Genomic DNA, 20,182 nt, shown 5'->3' with positions numbered 1-20,182 from the left:
TTACATTTATATCTATCTATATTCATATAATTTGTAAGTAAATGATTTAAATAACGATAATAGTGGTGATTGTAAACCGTGGTGATTTGAGTGTTTATAGAGTATATATGATTTAAAATATATATAGTGAAATTTATATCATATTTTAATATTTTATATACTGAAAAAATATAAATATAACTAGTTTGAATGTCACCCTACCTACACTAATCAACCACCGCCATTATTATCACTCTAACACAACTATCAAATTTCAAACCAATTTTAATATGATACTTACTTTAATATCAATATTTATTGTTATAATATTTAATTTCATTTTTGAAATACTATTTACTTCATTTCAATTAATATATATTAAATTTATATTATATTTTAAGCTAAAAAAAATAAATATAACTTATAGTATAATCATTAAAAATCAATATATCTTATCTTATAATAAATATATTATATGTAATAACTTATAGTATATAATATCTCTAAATTTGTATATTTTCCATTGCATTAATTTTTAGAGTTTTAAAAACTACTAGCATCTTAATTTGATATTGAAAAATATTGTTTGGTGAGTAGATATTAAAGAAGAGATTTTATAGTCAAGTGACTTATAAATGAGCTAAATGGCTCACAAATCACTATAAATAGCTCATATATTAAAATGATAAAATGATAATAAATTTTAATTTAATTATTAATATGTCATTTTGAGTTAGTTTAATTTAAGCTGTATAATATTTTTATTTTTAAAAATATCAATATAAATATTTACTACTTGGTTTATATAATCTCGAGGTTATAAATGCACCTTTAATTAATGACTGCCATCGTCTAATTGAATTTTGCATCTGCCCATTTTGGAGCTAGCCATTAAATAAATAAATAAATAAATAAATAAAAAGCACTAGATATCTGCAATCTGATTGAAGGGGACAACAACAGTTGACGCCTGGGGGAATGAGGGATAATCATGTAACTTATTGATTTGAAGTCAGGCTGGGAAATATTTGTTTCGACTGCTGCATAAAGTTAAAAGTCCCAACAGGCAACAGGCTTTCCCAACTAGTAAATCCTACACTGACATCCACTCTCATAGTATCATTGTATGGTTGAATAACAAAGTCAGACCATGGTTTACGTAACGATTGTTATTCACGGATTTCTTTAGGGGCTGTTACCTTTATCACGTTATTTATAAAGACAAATAAAGATAGATACTGCGTTGCATTGATAACAATAGTTACCACCATTACATCACAATAATTGCCATTATTTATCCTGTTACTTTAATAATTCAATTGAGACAAAAAAAAAAAAAAAAAAAGCTTTCCCTGTTTTCTTTAATTTTTTTCATTCTGTGTTTCAACCTTTTAACTACAATTTCTATCATATTTTCTCTCAAAATTTTAACTACACTTCCCCATCTTTCTACAAATCTTTTCTTTTTTAAGGTTAAATCAAGTATTTCTATTCCCCACAACTACTTGCAAAAAGTGAGTACATTTATTTCTTTTTATATATTTGTTGAAGGAGATTTATTTAATATTATGTTGTTAAATTTATAGTATGAAACACCAATTTACATGATTTATAGGTTTATGTAATTTTTTTCTAATTCAAATTATTTTCAGACTATTAATAACATTTAATTTGATGTATTTATTCTTATTATATAATTGTACATCTAAATTTTCCTTGTATCTATAAACTTCGAAAATATTTCAAAAAAATTTGCGTGGCTCCAAACTATTACTGTTATGTTATGGCCATTATAGATTTGTTTCCATTACCCTTGACCGTAACCGCGAACGCAGCCGTGATTTAAAATTGGGTCAGACACCAATCCATTCTAGTGTTGAAATTGATTCAACATAGCACAAGTTACATATTCCTCCTCATAGATGCACGTCTCACCCATATCATCTGATGTCATAATTCATTTGTCACATAATTAATAAGTGTCGAAACCTATAAACTGAAATACAAATATAAGGCTGCAAATAGAAAGAGCTATAGGATATGAATAACTAGCCGGCCGTGAAAAACCAATCCAAAATTTCATAGGTCGCTAAAGTAATATATAATCAAACAACTTACAAAACTATTCAGATTGTGTGATTAGAGGCAACTCCACTAGCCATGGTGTGTATGTCAACGACAAGATCAGCACCTATAATTTCCCACATGGTAAGTGATGCAGCACCTATAGAAGCATCAAAACTGATACAAGAATAAAGCATGAAATGATAATTCTACTAAAATGTTAATGTCGGTTAACAACTAGCCATAAGTCGCTAGCCATTTAAGCATTTAGCTCTCATGTGAGTGCATTTTTGCATATTTGTGAGAAAGACAGAGATGGGGGGCTGAATGGAGAACACTATAGACATAAAAAATTTTGAGATATTTCAGTTGATATGGGGGGAACTTGAAAATAATAAGCCCATCAACTCAGCTACTCTATTTAATGAAATAACAGAATGTCCTAGATTCCAAGTAGGGGGAAATGGCAAAAGGAATTAAATATATATATATATATATAATATGCTTCACCTGTGGTATGATATCCAAACTTTACCGATTTGTGGTATGGCAAACATATCTTTTTGCGTTCATTTTACAAATAAAAAGAGAGAGAACTAACATAGACAATGAAAACCTCATGTCCGACGTTTCTTCTTCTCTGGAGTTGCATGCACTTGTGCCTTAATCCCATAAGTTCTCAACTGGAAATTTTCAAAAGCCTCAGAGACTGCTGCTACCTATTACATTGCATTTGGAACCACAAATGTTACTGGGATCAGAATAAGGTAAGAACTCTTTTTTTTCATGAAAGCAATTGAATCTACAGACCAGTTCAGGCTTTTTTGAGTAGACCCTCACTATCATATCTTGATAAGATGTAGGCAGCAAGTGACTGATGCGATCATCAGGTATGGAAAATTTCTCCTCACTTTCATAATCCTGAAGATAACAGCAAAAGACATGATACTCACAACAAAACCTCCAAATAATAAGTATGCTAATTTAAGTTACTAAAATGGTCTGTCCTAAATGCTCCTGCAAACTATATTGGGTAATTATTGTAAGATAAGAGAAACTCCTCCGGTGATCCCAATGATGTATTGTAACAGAGGTCAAAGCCACAAACATGTGTGAAGTATTTTCATCAATGGTCATGAAAAACATATATTATATCCTAGCAGAACCAAGTACTCAGAGTACAGCTTGAAAAATTATTGTGGGAAAAAAACAATATTAACTCAATCATCAATAACAAGTATTGTTCCTACAAGTCAAATTTGAGCTCAATTTGGGTAAAGCAAAAGGATTTCACTGGAGGCGTTAATGTTCACTTCAGTATAGTATGACCAGAACCATGCTTTCAGCATGCTAAAAGGATTTACCAAAATCCAAGGACTAAAAGTGTAATGTAGGGCAAAACTCAAAAACCAAATTGTAAATTTCCCATACCTAAAATACCCTAAACAATTAAAAACACAAATATAAATTATGTCCTAAATTTCTTCCAAAAATATGTAAACCTAAAGTCTAACAAACAGTTACACATCACATTGAACCATACCATCAAAAATGCCATTAGAGATCATTTTGGGAACCAGTTAATATTAAGGCAAAGCTGAAGTACATAGTAGATCCAGGTCAAGATAGTGAAATGGAGTACCTTGAAAAAATTGATGCTGGAGAAGAATACAGGCACCCAGGTAAAATGGAAAAACAGAGATGGAAAAAGTTAAGCAGAATGTCCTATTCAACCAAAATTACAAGAACAAGAAATGCCTGTTTAAATATAAAACAGATGCCTCATAGTTCAATTACCTTTCAAGAGGATTATGCCTTCCACGAGTCAAATCAATCCTAACATTGCTTACTGCAATATCATCTTCCTTCAGTAGCACACCACCGTTTTTCTGTGAATTGGAAGCCCTCAATCCCCCATATCATCAATTACATACAACAACAGAAACATTTTAAACACATGAATGCACACATTTGTAGGGCCAAGCATATGTGACAACCTGGGAACAAACAATATCCTGTGCAGTGACATCTTTGAAATTTTCCACCTTGTCCCTAGGAACAGCGTACTCATTGCAAAACTGCCACAGAGAAAGTAAACAATATATGCCTTTTACTATCATCAAGTGCATACAAAAAAGAAGCATAAATTACATAACCTATAAAAACACAACATCCATAAGTTACAGCATGTCTTCTATGTGACATTAGTAAGATTAATAAGGATGCCAGAAGACCATAATAATGAGAGAAAAATGTAGCAGAGAAATTAGCAAAGCTTCTCTACCTGGTACAAATTTCTCCTGCGTATCCGCAGGATCAAATCCCTAGATTCCCTTAGTTGTTCATCAGGAGCTGTCTCAATAGTTTTGATTATCGTGTCATCTAACTGCATCAATCAATGGCAAAGCAGCATCAAAGAGAAATAAAACATTCATAATAACATCTAGTTAGAGAACAGATACCATTACCTTCCAATATTCTGAAGGATCTTGAATGTAAGATGACAGTTGCAGATAATCATTTGCTTTCAACAAGGCATCAACCATCATAAGTTCTATTGCCTGCAAGAATGTCAACATCAGATATGAGTATATTGAACTTCAAATACTAATTAGGAAAGTGAACAAACAATAGTACAAAACATTGTTAAAATACACAAGGAAAGAGAGAAGAAAAAAGGTGGGAAATAAAAAGTTTATATGTCAGCATGCAAAAAGAATACTATTTGAGGGAACAAGAACTGCTCCAGGTTTGTACCTTTACTTTTGGATGAGTATAAACTGTGCGATAAAGATCAGCACGGGTGGCAAACAACTTGTGAATGGTAAGATCTACCAGAATAGCCAGCATTAAGCAAAAGATAATCAAGATAAGATCTAAATGTTTTTTTGAAATGGACAGAAGATACTAACAGTCCTTCGCGCGATAGCAAATCTCATCACCCATAACTCGCATTGTCTCCATTAACCTTCAAATGATTAATGTATCAGTATCATACCAGGAAAATATTCCAACTCAATATTCTTTTTATGCTTTGCAAGGTATTACAACATTAACAGGGAAGGAATAGCAAATAAGTTCAATTAAAGGATGCAAAGAAAAACCTCTGAAACTCAAAACTACATCCTAGACCACAAGCTCGACAATCACGGACAATGTAATCAAACCTGCATATCAACAGTATCTCCAATTAAAATTGCCAAAAGATTTTAAAAGTGAATCTTAAATGAGGAAATTTAATCCATAAGTTATTACAGGCAAATCCTTAAACCTCACTTGTCCACATCGATTCCATTTCGACCATTTGCAACAATATCATACAAGAAGCACTTCTCCTTTGTGTCCTACATATTAAAGCAACACTAAATAACAAATATAGCCAATAAAAGTAAAACACTAATTCAAGAAACAATATACACAAGTTAAATTCACCAAACTTGATAGCAATATGAGCACAGAACAAAGCATCTAAGGAAGAGGCCTTACTCTTCTTTGTGTAAATTCTGAGCTAGCTAGTATCATCTCCTAAAAAACAAATTGAAGGGAAAAAATCACAAACCATATGTATTAAAGAATGTAGAGAGAGAGAGAGAGAGAGAGTGAGAGAGTAAATAAATTCCATGGTAAAGAAACATTCCATTTAATGAACCATACAGCCACTCTGCTCAAGTTGTCACTCTCCACCCCTTTTGGAGTGGAGAGGTGGGGAGTTTTTAGACCAAACCTCTCCTCCACCATGCAGTAGTTATATATCTCATTGGTGGATTTGGACCACCATAAAGTCCCTCTATAATGCCATACTCAATGACTAATTTTCCCCTTCCAGCAAACCATTGGAATATGCTGTTTGTCAAACAGGAAGTAATAAACCATATTATTTATTGTAAGGTAATTAATAATTAATCACTAAGGCATGATAAAACCACAGTTTATTCCCTCTATTTTTTTAATGAGAAACAAGTTAGTCCCTTAAGGTATATTTTTGTTGACAAAATAGTTCTTCTGTTAAAATTAATAGTTAGTAAGTTGAAAACTTTAACAGTTTAGTCCATCACATTTCACTTTTTGTAATAGTTTAGTTCCTGTAGTTTTAAAATTTGTAACATTTAGTATCTTGGATTTGAGTTGACTACTTTGATTATAGTTGACTACCATTGAATTTTAATAGGACCATTTTTTTTAACAGAAGAATACCTAGGAGACTAACTTATTTCCCATAAAAATAAAAATTATAAAACTCCCTTGATTATTGTTAGAAAGATTATGTCTACCACCTTGTATCCTAAGCACCAGGATGCCTACATTTTTCCTTTGAAGAATGTCTTATACATGCACACAGCTTTTCCTCCTACATCGGTACTCAATCTCCCATTCGAATGTACACTTGCACTTCCTATTCTCATTTTGGCATGTCACCAATTATGCCATAATCAATGGCATAATAATGCCTTGATTATGTTCCCTTAATTCTAGTGTAACCTATATGTTATATCCCATAATTGAGCCATTAACTTAGCTGGAGAAGGGTTAAAATCGTTGAATGTAGTGTAGGTCCATGATGTGTCAAGCCCAAGTCCACAAAGCCCTAGCCTACACTGCATGCAACAATTTTAACTCTTTCTCCAGCAAAGCTGATGACTCGGTTATGGCATTTAACATATAGGTTATAAGACAACAATGGGCACATAATCAAGGCATTATTATGCCATTGATTATGGAATAAGTAATGACATGCCAAAATGTAAATAGGAAGTGCAAGTGAGAACCAAGGCAGGAGGAAAACCTGTGTGTGTGCAGAAGACATTCTTCAAAGAAAAAGTGGAGACAGTCCTCATTGTGTGTGAAGGGAAGAGACGCTTTTACATGGTGGTGGACACACACTCCCTTAATTCTCTGAAATTCACTGCAGTCAGAGATCAGAGTTAACATTTAGATTGTCACGCTTCATATATATGCATTGTGATCATGTTTGTGGCTATGTGATACAAGTTATGGGTAGGGTTTATGCATGTGCGCATTTGATTCTTGGGTTTAACTTTCCAACATGCAGCAAAATGCAAGAAAGGCTTCCAAGCATGAAAACACACCCAAAACTCCTGAAGGAACCAGTTGATGCAAAAATATCAAATTTTACAAATAAATTAAGATTACTCTCCTAGATCACAGTTAAGCACAATTGCGAGGCCTTTTTCTTTCTTTTGTTCCTATATTATAATATCTTTTGAAAACAATTGTGGCAAAAGTAATACAATTGTTTCTGTCTAAAGCTCGCATAAGAATGGTATTGCTAATCACATGCTAAGTAGAAATGATGCGGAAAAGAATTTCAAAATAAAAGCATACCTTAACTCTTCTCATCATTTCAGAGTCAACATCAATATAGTGCTCGTCAACAATATGGTCAATCATTTTTGCAGACATTTGTTCATGAGACCTAGGAAGCACAATTACATCAAAATCAAACAAGGAAGACAACCTGCAAACTTATAAAGCTTTGAAATCTTTTTTATCTAATTGTTGCAACAAAAAGCAACCTCTCAAACTAAGACCCAAAAGGCACCTGATTAACTATTTTGCAGTTTAAGTGAATAACTAAAGAACACATGCAGAAGTTGCAGAAGTTCAAAACTGGATCCACTTTCCAAGTAAACATATATATCTTACATTCATGACAAGCATCAAGCATCATTTGCTATGAGAACATATTATTCCTTAGGAATCACATAATTATGAAATTCGTGGCAGATGTTTCTTTATGAGTTTATGTTAAAGCAAGTGGTTTGAATCTAGTCCATCTAAGGCATAAAAACGTACCATTTTGCACCATTTAGAACCCTGGGGAGAAACTCACGTTCAAACAAGTGACTGAAAGGACCATGGCCCACATCATGCAGAAGTCCTACAATCAGATGAACAGATAATAAGACATTAGGACCAGAGTAAGCTAAAAACCAATTTCAATTTCAAATAGAGGCAGTTCAAGTTAAACATAGTAAATCACCTGCAAGCTTCACTGTCTGAATATCAAAGTAATCAATACCTAACTCCAAACCCTGCAATTACAAATGAACAGAAAGCTATATATTAGAGGGAAGAGGATTGCAGCATTTTATTTTTCCCATATCAGTAGAACTATCACAATTATGAGGATCAAAGGATGTAAAAGAAAGCTCAATATAGGTTTGAACCTGGTAATTTTTCAGCCTTTCCACAGCTTCACCGGCAAGCCAATATACACCAAGAGAATGCTCAAACCTAGAATGCACAGCCCCAGGATAAACCAGGTGGGTTGCACCTAAAACAAAAGAAAAGTGTATTTTACATACAGACTGTGGCCTGTATACTGGAAGTTCTTGAGTTATGACATTATCATTAAACTATTTATATCCCAAAGTGTATTTGAGTAATTCCTTAATGCTAAACACATATAACCAGCAATATTAAGTCTCAGAGATCACTCTAAGCTATATTCCAAACTACAATCGATACAAAAAAAATGTTCACCCACTATGAATTAAATTTCATTTTTATTTTAATATCTTAAGCAAAGAACAGTGAAATCACCTAGTTGCTTGAGCTCTCGAAGCCTGTTAAACAAAAAAAAAAAAATAATAAATAAATAAATAATTATGGCAGAAAGAAATTATGAATCATCCAAATACGTTATTCTGAAAAGCATGAACTTGCCTCTGAAACTGCTCGGTATCCATAAATTTCAAACAGAACTGCAACCAAGAAAACACAAATAAAATAAAATAAAATAAAAAAATAATAGTAAAAAAAATCAAATCCCGCTATATCTCTCAGAAATCAAAACCCAAGTAATTAATACCCAAAAAAAATCCAATAAAAACCCATAGAAAGAGAGAGAGAGAGAGAGAGACGGAGAGAAGTACGGGATCCATATATATGTTGCCATGGACATTGTCGTGAACTTGCTTGAGTAATCGGAGATTGTGAGAGGGGGAAAGTCCATTGACGGGATGCAAAGAGACATCTCCATTGCAATAAGCTCCCATATTTTCTGAATTTTCTCACTCTCAGTGATAGGAGAGAGGAAGTTAAAGTGGTTTATAAGGAAAAGGAGAGAGTCTGGATTTTGGGGTTCTTTTTTCTTTTTTTGTAATTTAAAAAAGGAGGTTTTTACGGGTGGTGATAAATGACAAGGGACAACTGCTGCGCCGCCAAAATTGTGTCGTTTATATTCTCCTCGCTTCATTCATCCTATTTCTAGGGCACCAAATATATATATATATATAATTGTAGAATGTTCTACTTCATCTTACTAGTTAATAAATTCAACGGCTCTTATTTTTATTTTTTAAACTCCATTGAAATAGAGGGAACATTACATGGGCCAAGGGCCGATAGTAAACCCAACAGAGATCAAAACAGCGGTCCATGAGAAAAAAAAAAAAGAAAAATTAGACTAATTTCATGTTTAGCATTGCTTTTAGAGTTCAAAATTACTTTTCTGAATAAAAATATTACTTTAGATATTATTAAAAAAATAATTTAAAAAAATAATTTTATTATTTTAATATTTTTATAATAAAAACTTATCAAATTTAATTTTAAATTATTTTTTAATATTCTCTAACTAGTATTTTTTAAAAAGTAATTTTTTCAACAGTATTTCTAACAATAATGTCAAACAGGCCCTAATGCATCTGCCTTTTGAAACTCGAGGCTCCCACACACCAACATAGGCCATTGATGCACTTATATTATATAGATATTTTTAAGTATAATTGTATAATATTTCATAGCGTTTAGAGACATGATTGTATACATATTTGATAGTTTAATTAGTTTTTATTAATTCCGTTAATCTTCATTAAAATCTATATATTTTGCACGTTCTTAAGTATTTTTGAAGGAAATCCAAGGCATACGAGTAAAGAAGGAAGCTCGAGAGGACTTAGAAGCAGGCCAAGCTGCTGATACACCTTACACGGGTCATGTAATCACAGCCAAAGACCCGGGTAACCTTCTGCTTAGCAATAATTGAAGGAGTCCCAGAAAAGCCTTAGTACACGGGCCGTGTAATCTGACTTGTGTAACCATCCAATGCCCCCCTGTAACTTTCTGTCATTAAGGCTTGAAGTGGCAAAAGGAATTTACACAGTATGCGGGCCATGTAATCTGACCTGTGTAAATATCAAAGGCCATGTAACATTCTGTCTTCCATGCAAAGAGGCCAAAACAGCTCTAGAAACTTACACGCCTCTGGTTGTATAGTGACACACGAGCAGTGTACTATGTTTTACGCAATTTTCAAATCTAACTCCAACTCCTATTTTGGCACACCAATTATACTCCTATTGCCTTTAAAACTCTAAAACTTAACCCTAGGATATCTAATATAAATAGCAGCCAGCAGAAAGCATAGAAAGAGAGAGCTTGAAGAGAAACGTCTATCTTTCAAAGAGAAAAGGAAGAGCTTTGAGAGAAGACTTTCGAAAAACCCGAGCCTTCTTAAAGGAGGATTGCATCAGAGCCAAAGGAAAAACCTCTCAACTAAAGTTTTACAAGTCCACAGCTGTAGAATCTATTCTTGGTTCTTTTGTTTTAATTCTTTAGACTGGTTTTATATTCTTTTATTTTCATCATATTATGCTTGTCAAACTCACCATGAGTGAGTAGTTCCTTTAATTCTGAAATTTGGAAAGTAGCATTCTTGACTTTTGTTATGGATATATATTGAGTTTTATTTAATGGAATTGAGTTTTATTCTTTAATTCAATCTCTTGTGTTCTTAATGCATGCAATGTGTTGGTACCCACTTAGTTATGATCTTAAATATTAATTGAAGGACTGAATGGTGAAAATTAATATTGAAAAATCAGGATTTTGAACCTAAGAAATATGACCTAGAGATAGGTTAATGACCTTTGTGGAGTTCCATAATTAATCGTAGATCTTAAAGGATTTTGACAAGGACTAATCACCACGAAAGTAGGGGTTAGGCCTAATTGAAATACACCTTAAATGTCTTGAGAGAGAATCTAGGATATTTTAGGATTAATTTTCATCAAAGTAACAACACTCAATTCTTTGATAAAGCAAGGTTAAAACCATAATAAGGTTAAGGTGTGAAATCTAAAATTCTAAAATTGTTCACCCAATTAGAATTTGCTTTAAGTTCTCAGATTTATTTTCTTTGGTTTTCAATAATTATTCATCATTTACTCTCTTATAACCTTTGAAAGTTTAGACAGTCAAAATTATTGTATAGTTTAGCACTTACGCCGATAATTTCTTGTGAGAATGATACTCTACTCATTACTTTATTACTTGTTAGCGATCTGTGCACTTGTGGGGTTGTAACTAGCAAATAAGTTTTTGGCACTGTTGCTGAAGAATTTAGTAATATTAAATGATAGGCAATTTAACTGATTTGAACATTTATTTCTTTTGTTATTTTAGATTTACCTATTCCTACCTTGCATTTTTTCAGGTGTAGAATTCAGTTTATGACTAGAATAACTAAACCTGAAGAAGAATTGCTAGAATTAGATCCTGAAATAGACAAGACTCTAAGAACCATCAGGAGAGAAAGGAGAGCCAGAACCTGAACCTGAAGTTCCAGTTATGGCCAATAACAACAACAACAGACCAAGATCCCTGAGGGATTATAGAGCCCCTAATATCCAAGGATTCCAATCCAGCATTACTAGGCCCATAATCGAGGCCAACAATTTTGAACTCAAACAAGCATGGCTCCAAATGATCTAGCAAACCCAGTTTGGAGGCTTACCTATGGAAGATCCACATTATCATCTACAATGCTTTCTTGCTCTGTGTGACACTTTTAAAATGAATGGGGTCTCTGATCAAGCTATTCGACTCCAAGCATTCCCATTCTCACTAAGAGATAAAGCCAGGAAGTGGTTACTCTCTCAACCAGCAGATACATTCACCACATGGGAAGGTCTTTCACAAGCCTTCCTAGCCAGGTACCTTTCACCTGCAAAAACTGTAAAATTGAGGCTAAAACTGAACACCTTCAGATAAAAGGAAGGAGAGTCACTCTATGATGAGTGGAGAGATACAAAGACCTTTAAAGGGAATGTTCGTATCATGGCATAGAAGACTGGCTCCTTGTCCAAAATTTCTATAATGGTTTACTACCATCCATAAGGAGTTCAGTTGACTAAACAGTAGGAGGAGACCTAATGGAGAAAACAATGACTGAAGCTTTAAAACTGCTGGAAAGGGTTGCATATCATAAATTTGAGTGGTCGAATGAGAGGGGAGATATAAGGAAAACAGTAGGGGTCCTAGAATTGTATGCCCTCAGCATGATTAACGCTCAGTTTGATTAGCTCACAAAAAGACTTGATAGAATACAAGCCAATGTAATAGGAGCAAGTAATCAATACTGCAACAACTGTGGAGGAGGTCATGTAACTTCAGAATGTAGTCTTTACAGCAAGCCTTCCATGGAGCAGTTGAACTATGTGAACAATAGAGAGAACTTCAACTAGAGAGAGGCCAATAATCCCTATTTTAATACTTATAACCCTGAATGGAGGAACCACCCAAATTTCTCATGGTCAAACTCGCAAAATTTGCAAAACTAGCCTATAAACAAATAGTAAGGGTATAGGCCACCACCAGCAAGTTTTCAAAACAGAGGATAGAATTTAATGTAGCAACCACCACCACCTCCTCAATCTAAATAGCTAGAATCAATGTTGTTTATGGAATGCATAATGGAGAGCTTTTTAGCAGCACAACAATAATAGAATGAGATGATCAAATACTAGCTTCTAGAGTAGATCAACTAGCTACCCATAATAAAATGCTTAAAAATTAGATTGCCCATCAAGCTAGTACTTCAAGCAAACAAATTAGGAAATTACCTAGTCAACCAGAGATGAACCCCAAAGAGCACTGCAAGGCAGTTACATTGAGGAGTGGGAGAACATTACAGGAGTAAAAACCAGAAGAAAAGCAAAAACAGAAGGGAAAAACTTTTGAAAATTCTGAAACCCAAGAAGAGGAGGAAGAAAAGTAAGCTAAGGATGTCACACCCTACCCCTCTGTAAGGCATAACATGATCCTGTAGTATACCTAATGAATTACCAACTCCGTCTACTGATAACCCATTAAACACACTACAAGGGATTTTAAAAACTTTTCTTACTTCTTTTACAATGGTGAGCACTATTTACAGGTGTTAAAAACCTTTTTGAACTGAAGTGATAGAATTAACACATTTGAATTATTTGGAATTTCTGTAAAAATTTTGGCAGAGTGCCATCTATATTTTGGATAAAACAGTTCTTCAGAAAAACCTGTAAAAAGCACTTCAATATATATTTCCAAATCTCAACTCAAATCCATAGTAATTTTTCAAAGACTGAGATACAAGAAATATAATACAATTTTTACAAGTCAAAATAACTCATAATTTATTTTACAACTTTAATGTACAATTTTATTTTACAACTGCTCAAAACCAAGAACAATATATACATACAGTGAACATACATTACAGCACAAAATGCAAAATGTGGTATACTCAATATACCCGATGATCTCTCAATGTAGTACTAGCGGCACAGTCTGCGCCTGTCAGTCTGTCTACCTGCGACAGCAATGAAAAGCTATCGCTGAGTAAAATTTACTCAGTGGTGCACAATAACAATTTGAAATGCGATATATAAATCTTTTATTGGTAGTTCGCAAATCAAATGATTCACAATTCCATTTCACAATTTACAAAATTTATCTAACACAAATTTGATCAAATAACTGAATAATACCGTTTTGCAAATCAATAACACAATTCGATTAAATAACTGAATAATACAATGTTGCCAATCGATAAAATAATTTAGGCCATGACACAATTTTTTTTTCCACACATGCCGTGTTGTACACCACGACAAGACACACTCACCCCAATAATCGAAATCAATGAGGGAGGAAGCTAGCAGAATAATGAGTACTCATCCACACTCACCTCAGACTGGGAAGTCAAAGAGGGAGGAACATAATCACACTCACCCCAGAATGATAAGTCAAAGAGGGAGGAATATATCACACTCACCCCATAAATGGAGGAGGAACATAGTAACAGTGTCATGCCAAGTGTGAATCAAAACAATTTCAAATCACAATATTTCATACAAACCATAAATCACATTTTATCTCAAAGTTTCCATTTGCAAAGTTGGCAACACAATAAGTTCCAAATAATATTCCCAAAACCAAAGCAATCAAAAATTATTCATAACTCATTTCTCCAAATAAATTTACTAGTAAAAGCAGTGACTATAAAAGTATTGTGCACGGACACAATTTAAAACTATATTGTTCAATTAAATTTTTAAGTAGAAAATGAGAAGTCAAAATTATTGTGCACAAACACAATTTAAAACAATAACATACAAATAATCATAATTTATTCAATTGAAAAATTCAAAAGAAATAACTATTGTGCACAAACCTCTGATATATGCCTCTTGGCTCTGACTCAGTGTTTCCTTCCCTTTCCCTGAGTCTTTGCTAACTGAGAAACACAATTTGAAGTGTTTCAGTACTAAATTAAACTGTCTCTATCGATAATGCTTGATAAGTAGTTCACTGAAAGCTATTATTTGCTTAACCAACCTAATATATCGACCCTCGATGCGTTCTAGGTAAATTAGGTTTTAGTGTTACTAATATGTCACATTTGATAGTATTTTAGGGTTGGTACATGTTACCAAGTTCATTTCCGTGTATACTGCATTTTCTTGCAATTTGCTGGATTCCAGGATACTAGTTTGACCTAACCGGACGACCTAGTTCCCTCGGTTTTCGGGTTTTGGTCAAAACTACAAACTTGTAGATCTATGTCTTATGGTACGCGGGGCAAAATTTCAGGTCATTCTGAGTCATGTAGTCCAAGTTATAGTCATTTTACTATTGCTGGTTAAATTGCACTAAAATTGGTCACTTTAGGTCATTTTAGGTTCGGCCAGTTTTTGGACCCGAATTTGTGCAAGTTGTTTGACTTGCTTATGGTCATTTCTGGGCTTTGGTGTCTTCATAAGACTTGTAGATCTGGGTCTTAACTATTCATGGTTAAAATTTCAGGTCAATTGGACCTGTTTTGAGTGAGTTATGGCCTAAACACTAACTGCTGCCCAAATGGTCAATTTTCAGGCCTCATTTGCACTTAATCCGGATTTGGTCATTTTTCAAGCTATCTTGCAAGCAGAATTTTGGCAAGCTTTCTTCATGAAAGTTGGCACATTTTGTGCCTAGTTTCACCTCCAATTGATCTCATACCAATTGGAATCACACACTTAAAGTTATAGGCCTAAAACTCAAACTGCCTTATTGAAATTCTTGCATACACATCAAGCATCACTTTTAACACTCACCAAACTTAACCTTCAAACCAATTCTGGTTGTACCACAACCTAAACATAATTCACAACACATTATAGGTCATTTTGGCAGCTTACAATTACATTCAACATACACCAACAAGTGCAGAATTTTTCAATCCAATTTACAACAATTCCATCACCTTTTTATGCTCATTTACATGTCCCACTTCACACCACCTTACACACACTCAAACTGCCATAACAACCAACACATTTTAACATCATTATTCCATAAACCAAGAATGAATTCCAGTATTCATCAAGAGCTAACAAACTGCCACAATGGTACACTTACATTCCATTACTTTCCAAGCTTTAAATCTCATTTTACATTTACATATACTAAGTATACATCACCCAAACAATTTCCTACACAATATACATTTAATCAATCATTTAATTCACCATTTACAAGCACAAATAAACTGCCTTCAAAGTCTTTCCATGGCTGCCAAAAGTACACTTCTCCATTTAAACATCAAACCTCAAAAATTTCTCCATAATTCGAACACCCATAACATCCTTACAAACTTTAATTAAACAATAATCAAAAACACAAACTTACCACTTTGGAAATTCTTCAAAACCTCACCAAAACTTCTCTTTCTTGCTTCCTACATGCTGCCCATGATGTGTAGAACAAGTTTAATGAAGAACAATTGGAGAAATTGTGGCTTGATCATTAGGAGTGGAGCCTGCATGCAAGGTGTGGCCATGGTGGACAATGGAGAGAAAATTCAATTCGGCAAAGTGAGGATTTGAGAGGAAGAAGAAGACATTAGTGGAGTAATCTGCCCACTTAGTGAATTTTTAATTCCCATAGTGGTCCACTCACCTTAATTAAATCATATTATATGTTTTAATTGATAATTACTCCATTTACCCTCCATTTTTGCTATTTACATTAGGTACCCCTAAATTAATTTTTCATTATATTTTTCAAGTGTAATATTATTTATTTTTAATGGACATTTAGGTCCAAAGACAACTCGGGATGTCAAATGACCACAATGCCCCTGTTCGGGTTGCATTCTTGATTTTTCGGTAACACCGGGTTTTATCCGTTTTTCGATTTTTCACTTTTCTTTGTACTAATTATTTAATTTTTATTTAATATTTCTAATGATATTTATACTTCAATAGGGGTCTATTTAATTCCTAAAAATATTTTCCAGGGTTTCTCGCAGTCCAGGGTTAGTCAACGGTCCACGCCGTGACTTCCCCATGCGGTCACCCATCGCTAGTGTTCCCGGCTCGCTTAACTTGGTTGTATTTCTTTACTATTATTTTTTCTTTGTTTTTCTTGTATTTTCTTTTCTTGTATTTCATTATTTAATGTCTCCTCACTCATATCGAAGTGTAGTTCTAGGCATCCTAGCTGTCCGGACAACACTGGTCACCGGAACAGTAGAACGCATTACCGAACATAGGGGTGTTACAAAGGAAGTCAAGGAAGACGAGGAAAGGAAAAAAAAAAAATTGCCAGAACCCTACCAACCCCCTGTAACATCCTCCCGGTAGCAACTCCGTACATTCTACTGTTTCGGTGACCGGTGTCTGTCCGGGCAGCTAGAACGTCCGGAAAAATATTTAAACTAAAGTCAGGAACCATAATTAACTCAAATATTAACAAGAAAAATTTAGTAAAAATTTTAGAAATAAAATACAACTAAGTCAAATGAGCCGGTGCCCAAGCGATGGGTAACCAGAGGGAAGTTGCGGTTCTCGCAACGAGGAGCCCTAGACCCGGGGAAAAATTCATAAAATAATTTTTGGGACTCCAGAGAAGGGTCATTGAGGTTCCTATGGCATTAGAATGCCAATAAAATATTTAAAAAAATTTTTCAATCGGTACAGACAATTTTGACCCGTTAAGCCAAACGGAGGGCATTTTGGTCATTTCGCCTTCAGAGGTGATTTTTGGCCGACTTGTCCAGTTAAGTAAATAATTAATATGACATAAAATATGAAGAAACATTACTAAAAATTAAATTGAAATTGAGTAGTGATGAAAAGAAAAGAAAAATCAAAGAAAGGCTCATTTATGACATCTTGATGATGTCATTAAGAACTATAACCAATTGCATTCAAACAACCAAGTGACTAACTAATAAAAGAGACAAAATGAAGGCCAAAGGAATTAAAAACCAGCTGCTCTTCTTCTTCTTCTTCCTCAAGACGTGAATCTCTCCCTCTTCTCCCTCCATTGATTTTCAAACAAAAGCTTCATTTCTCATGCTTCCTCACCATATTTCCTCAAGACCCCAACACTAAAATGAATCCTTGGACCTAGAGGAAGTGTTTGGCAGCCAAGAGAGTACAAGGAAAGTGAAGTTAAGCTTGGAGAAATTCTGCCACTTAAAGGTTAGTGCACATATGTATTTAAAACTCATTAATTCCATGTTAGAGATGTGTAATAGGTAAGAAATTGTGAAATAAATGAACGAAACCCATGTGTATGTGTACATGAATTTTCGGCAGCCCTAGGAAGGAATGAGTTTGATTGTATTAATGGACTTAGAGTGAATTGGAGATTATGTTTAAAGTGTATCCATATATATATATATATATAGAGAGAGAGAGAGAGAATGAAAGAGTAAATTAGGGAAATTGTGAAAACTTTGAAATTTAGCTAGGGTTTAGGAATGAAAATTTGACTTGGCTTATGAATTGGTTAAAGAACATTCTAATGGTCAATTAGTGACCATTTGAGGTATGTTGACCATAAATTGGACTGAAAAATGGCATGGCAAAGTGGAATGGTAGGTTTGCCTAAAGACAAAGACATGATGGTGAGATTTGATCCACTTGGACTGCCATATCCTTGGCTGTGTTGGTCCAATTGGTGTTTGGACAATTGAACATGAAACTAGGCTTATAATGGCACATTTTTACTGAAGAAACCATGCCCAAAAGACCAAAGTAAGAGGACCAAAAATTGGCCCCAATCCGGATACCTTGCAAACAGCCCCTGCAGAATGACCAAATGAACAGTAACTGTTCATTTGGCCATAACTCACTGTAGAATGGTCAAATTGACCTGAAATGTTTACAGCAACAAGATATGATATAGACAAACAACTTTCATGAAGAACATCACCCCAAATTATGCCATTAACCCATTCAAATTATTGGGCAAAGTTAAGTTATCAAACCTGCAACTCTGCAGATTTTCACTTGAGCAGTAATGTTTGGATGGCTATAACTCTCTCTAGAAAACTCGGATTTAGGCGATTCTTGAACCGATGGAAACCTAAGGTATGGTAGAACATTTCATAAGAAGAAAGTTAGACCAAATTATGAACTTAACTTGATCAAATTACTGACCAAAGTTGGACCAAAAATCTGCCAAACCCAAAATCTCAAAGCATGAGCGATTGCGTGAGCAGTAAACTTATTTTGGCCATAACTTGAGCTACAAAACTCCAAATGGAGTGATTCAATAAAGGAAATTCAACTAGACAAAATAAGGAACAACTTTCATGTTTACCATTTCCTCAAATTCTTACTGCAACGGTGCCCAATGGAATAGTAAAGTTGAGTTACAAAAATTGAAAATTTTGCTTCTCTTGGTTTAAGCTTAGAAATGGTATTAATGCTTAATGCCAACAAGTTTTAAATGCAAAATGTGGTACATTGGAAGTGTTAAAACCAATGCAACTATTTTCTATGCAAAAGTCAACTTTTTGTTGACCAATGAAGTGAATAGTGACACCAAGACTTGAAATTCAAAAATTGTGAAACTTAAAAGTGCAAAATGCCCTAGTAGGCCTAATGTGATTGGTTTGGATAGATTGGCATGCCAATAGGGTATTTTTTTAGCAGTACGGCGAAAGGCTTTATGCCTGTATTCATGGCTTTATGCCCGTATTCATGGCTTTTATGCCCGTATGCATGGCTTTTATGCCCGATTATGTGATATCATGGCTTTTTAGCCATACTGACTGCATACATGGTTGACGTTCTGCGTCCCATGGTATGACGGCCCGAGGCCCCGCGGTGTCCAGTGCCAACGACCCGTTATCCAGTCCAGTCGTCCAGTATAGGTTACTTGGGCATGGAAAAGTATAACTGTGAATGAACTGATTATTAAAGAAAATACGAAAATTAAGTATCAGGAATGATTACAAAAATACAAAGAAGCTCAAGATCATGAAGAAAATAATTAACGAAATGCATGAAGAAGTTAATATCATAAAACATGATTAACCCTCGGCTAAACAACAAGTTAGTAATTATTCATTTCTTATGAACACAATAGCAAGGAAATTATTATTTTTTATTTGCATATTATATTTTCTTGTATTATTGGCACCACTAAGCTTTATGCTTAGCGCGTCGCTTTTGCATCGCGTAGGTACTGAAGATTTGGACAGAGGACCCAGTAGACCACAGATTCGGTAAGGCAGTTCACAGTTCTGCATAGTGTCCGTGTCACCTCACCATCCACAGTACATTGGTAGGACACTAGGTCCCATTTTGTATTTTGAGATTTTTGTAAATTTGGTAATTAAACTCTTATTTTAACATATGTATTTGAACAAATGTAATATAATTTTGTATTAATGTAAGTACTTGTAATTTGTGATTATAAATCACATGTGAGAATTTATTTATGATTTGAGTCTAATGATGATGTGAAATGATAAATGGAGGAATCGTTAAGAAATTGCTGTAACTTGATGTGATACAAAATGTGAATTGTATATGAGTACCATGAGATGAATGATTGAGAAATAAATGAAATT

At 34.0% G+C, this 20,182-nt stretch overlaps 1 protein-coding gene across 1 annotated transcript; it reads right to left on the bottom strand.

Moving 5' to 3' along the window:
• Positions 1 to 1,872: 1,872 nt before the first annotated feature.
• Positions 1,873 to 9,245, bottom strand: LOC110664157 (uncharacterized). Its single transcript, XM_021823718.2, has 19 exons — positions 8,940 to 9,245; positions 8,731 to 8,768; positions 8,608 to 8,630; positions 8,232 to 8,338; positions 8,045 to 8,096; positions 7,858 to 7,942; positions 7,387 to 7,477; positions 5,530 to 5,568; positions 5,320 to 5,387; positions 5,148 to 5,210; positions 4,956 to 5,011; positions 4,801 to 4,874; positions 4,512 to 4,604; positions 4,328 to 4,429; positions 4,041 to 4,121; positions 3,841 to 3,932; positions 3,686 to 3,701; positions 2,854 to 2,964; positions 1,873 to 2,762 (listed from the first exon to the last, which is right to left on the bottom strand). The coding sequence occupies exons 1-19, from the start codon at positions 9,060 to 9,062 to the stop codon at positions 2,661 to 2,663; spliced, it is 1,416 nt and encodes a 471-aa protein (XP_021679410.1). The 5' UTR covers positions 9,063 to 9,245; the 3' UTR covers positions 1,873 to 2,660.
• Between the last annotated feature and the right edge of the window lie 10,937 nt (positions 9,246 to 20,182).

The sequence above is a fragment of the Hevea brasiliensis genome, chromosome 15, assembly GCF_030052815.1.
Source record: "Hevea brasiliensis isolate MT/VB/25A 57/8 chromosome 15, ASM3005281v1, whole genome shotgun sequence".
Lineage (NCBI taxonomy): Eukaryota > Viridiplantae > Streptophyta > Magnoliopsida > Malpighiales > Euphorbiaceae > Hevea > Hevea brasiliensis.
The sequence above is the reverse complement of the archived record's forward strand: the minus strand, read 5'-3'. Positions and strand labels throughout refer to the sequence as shown.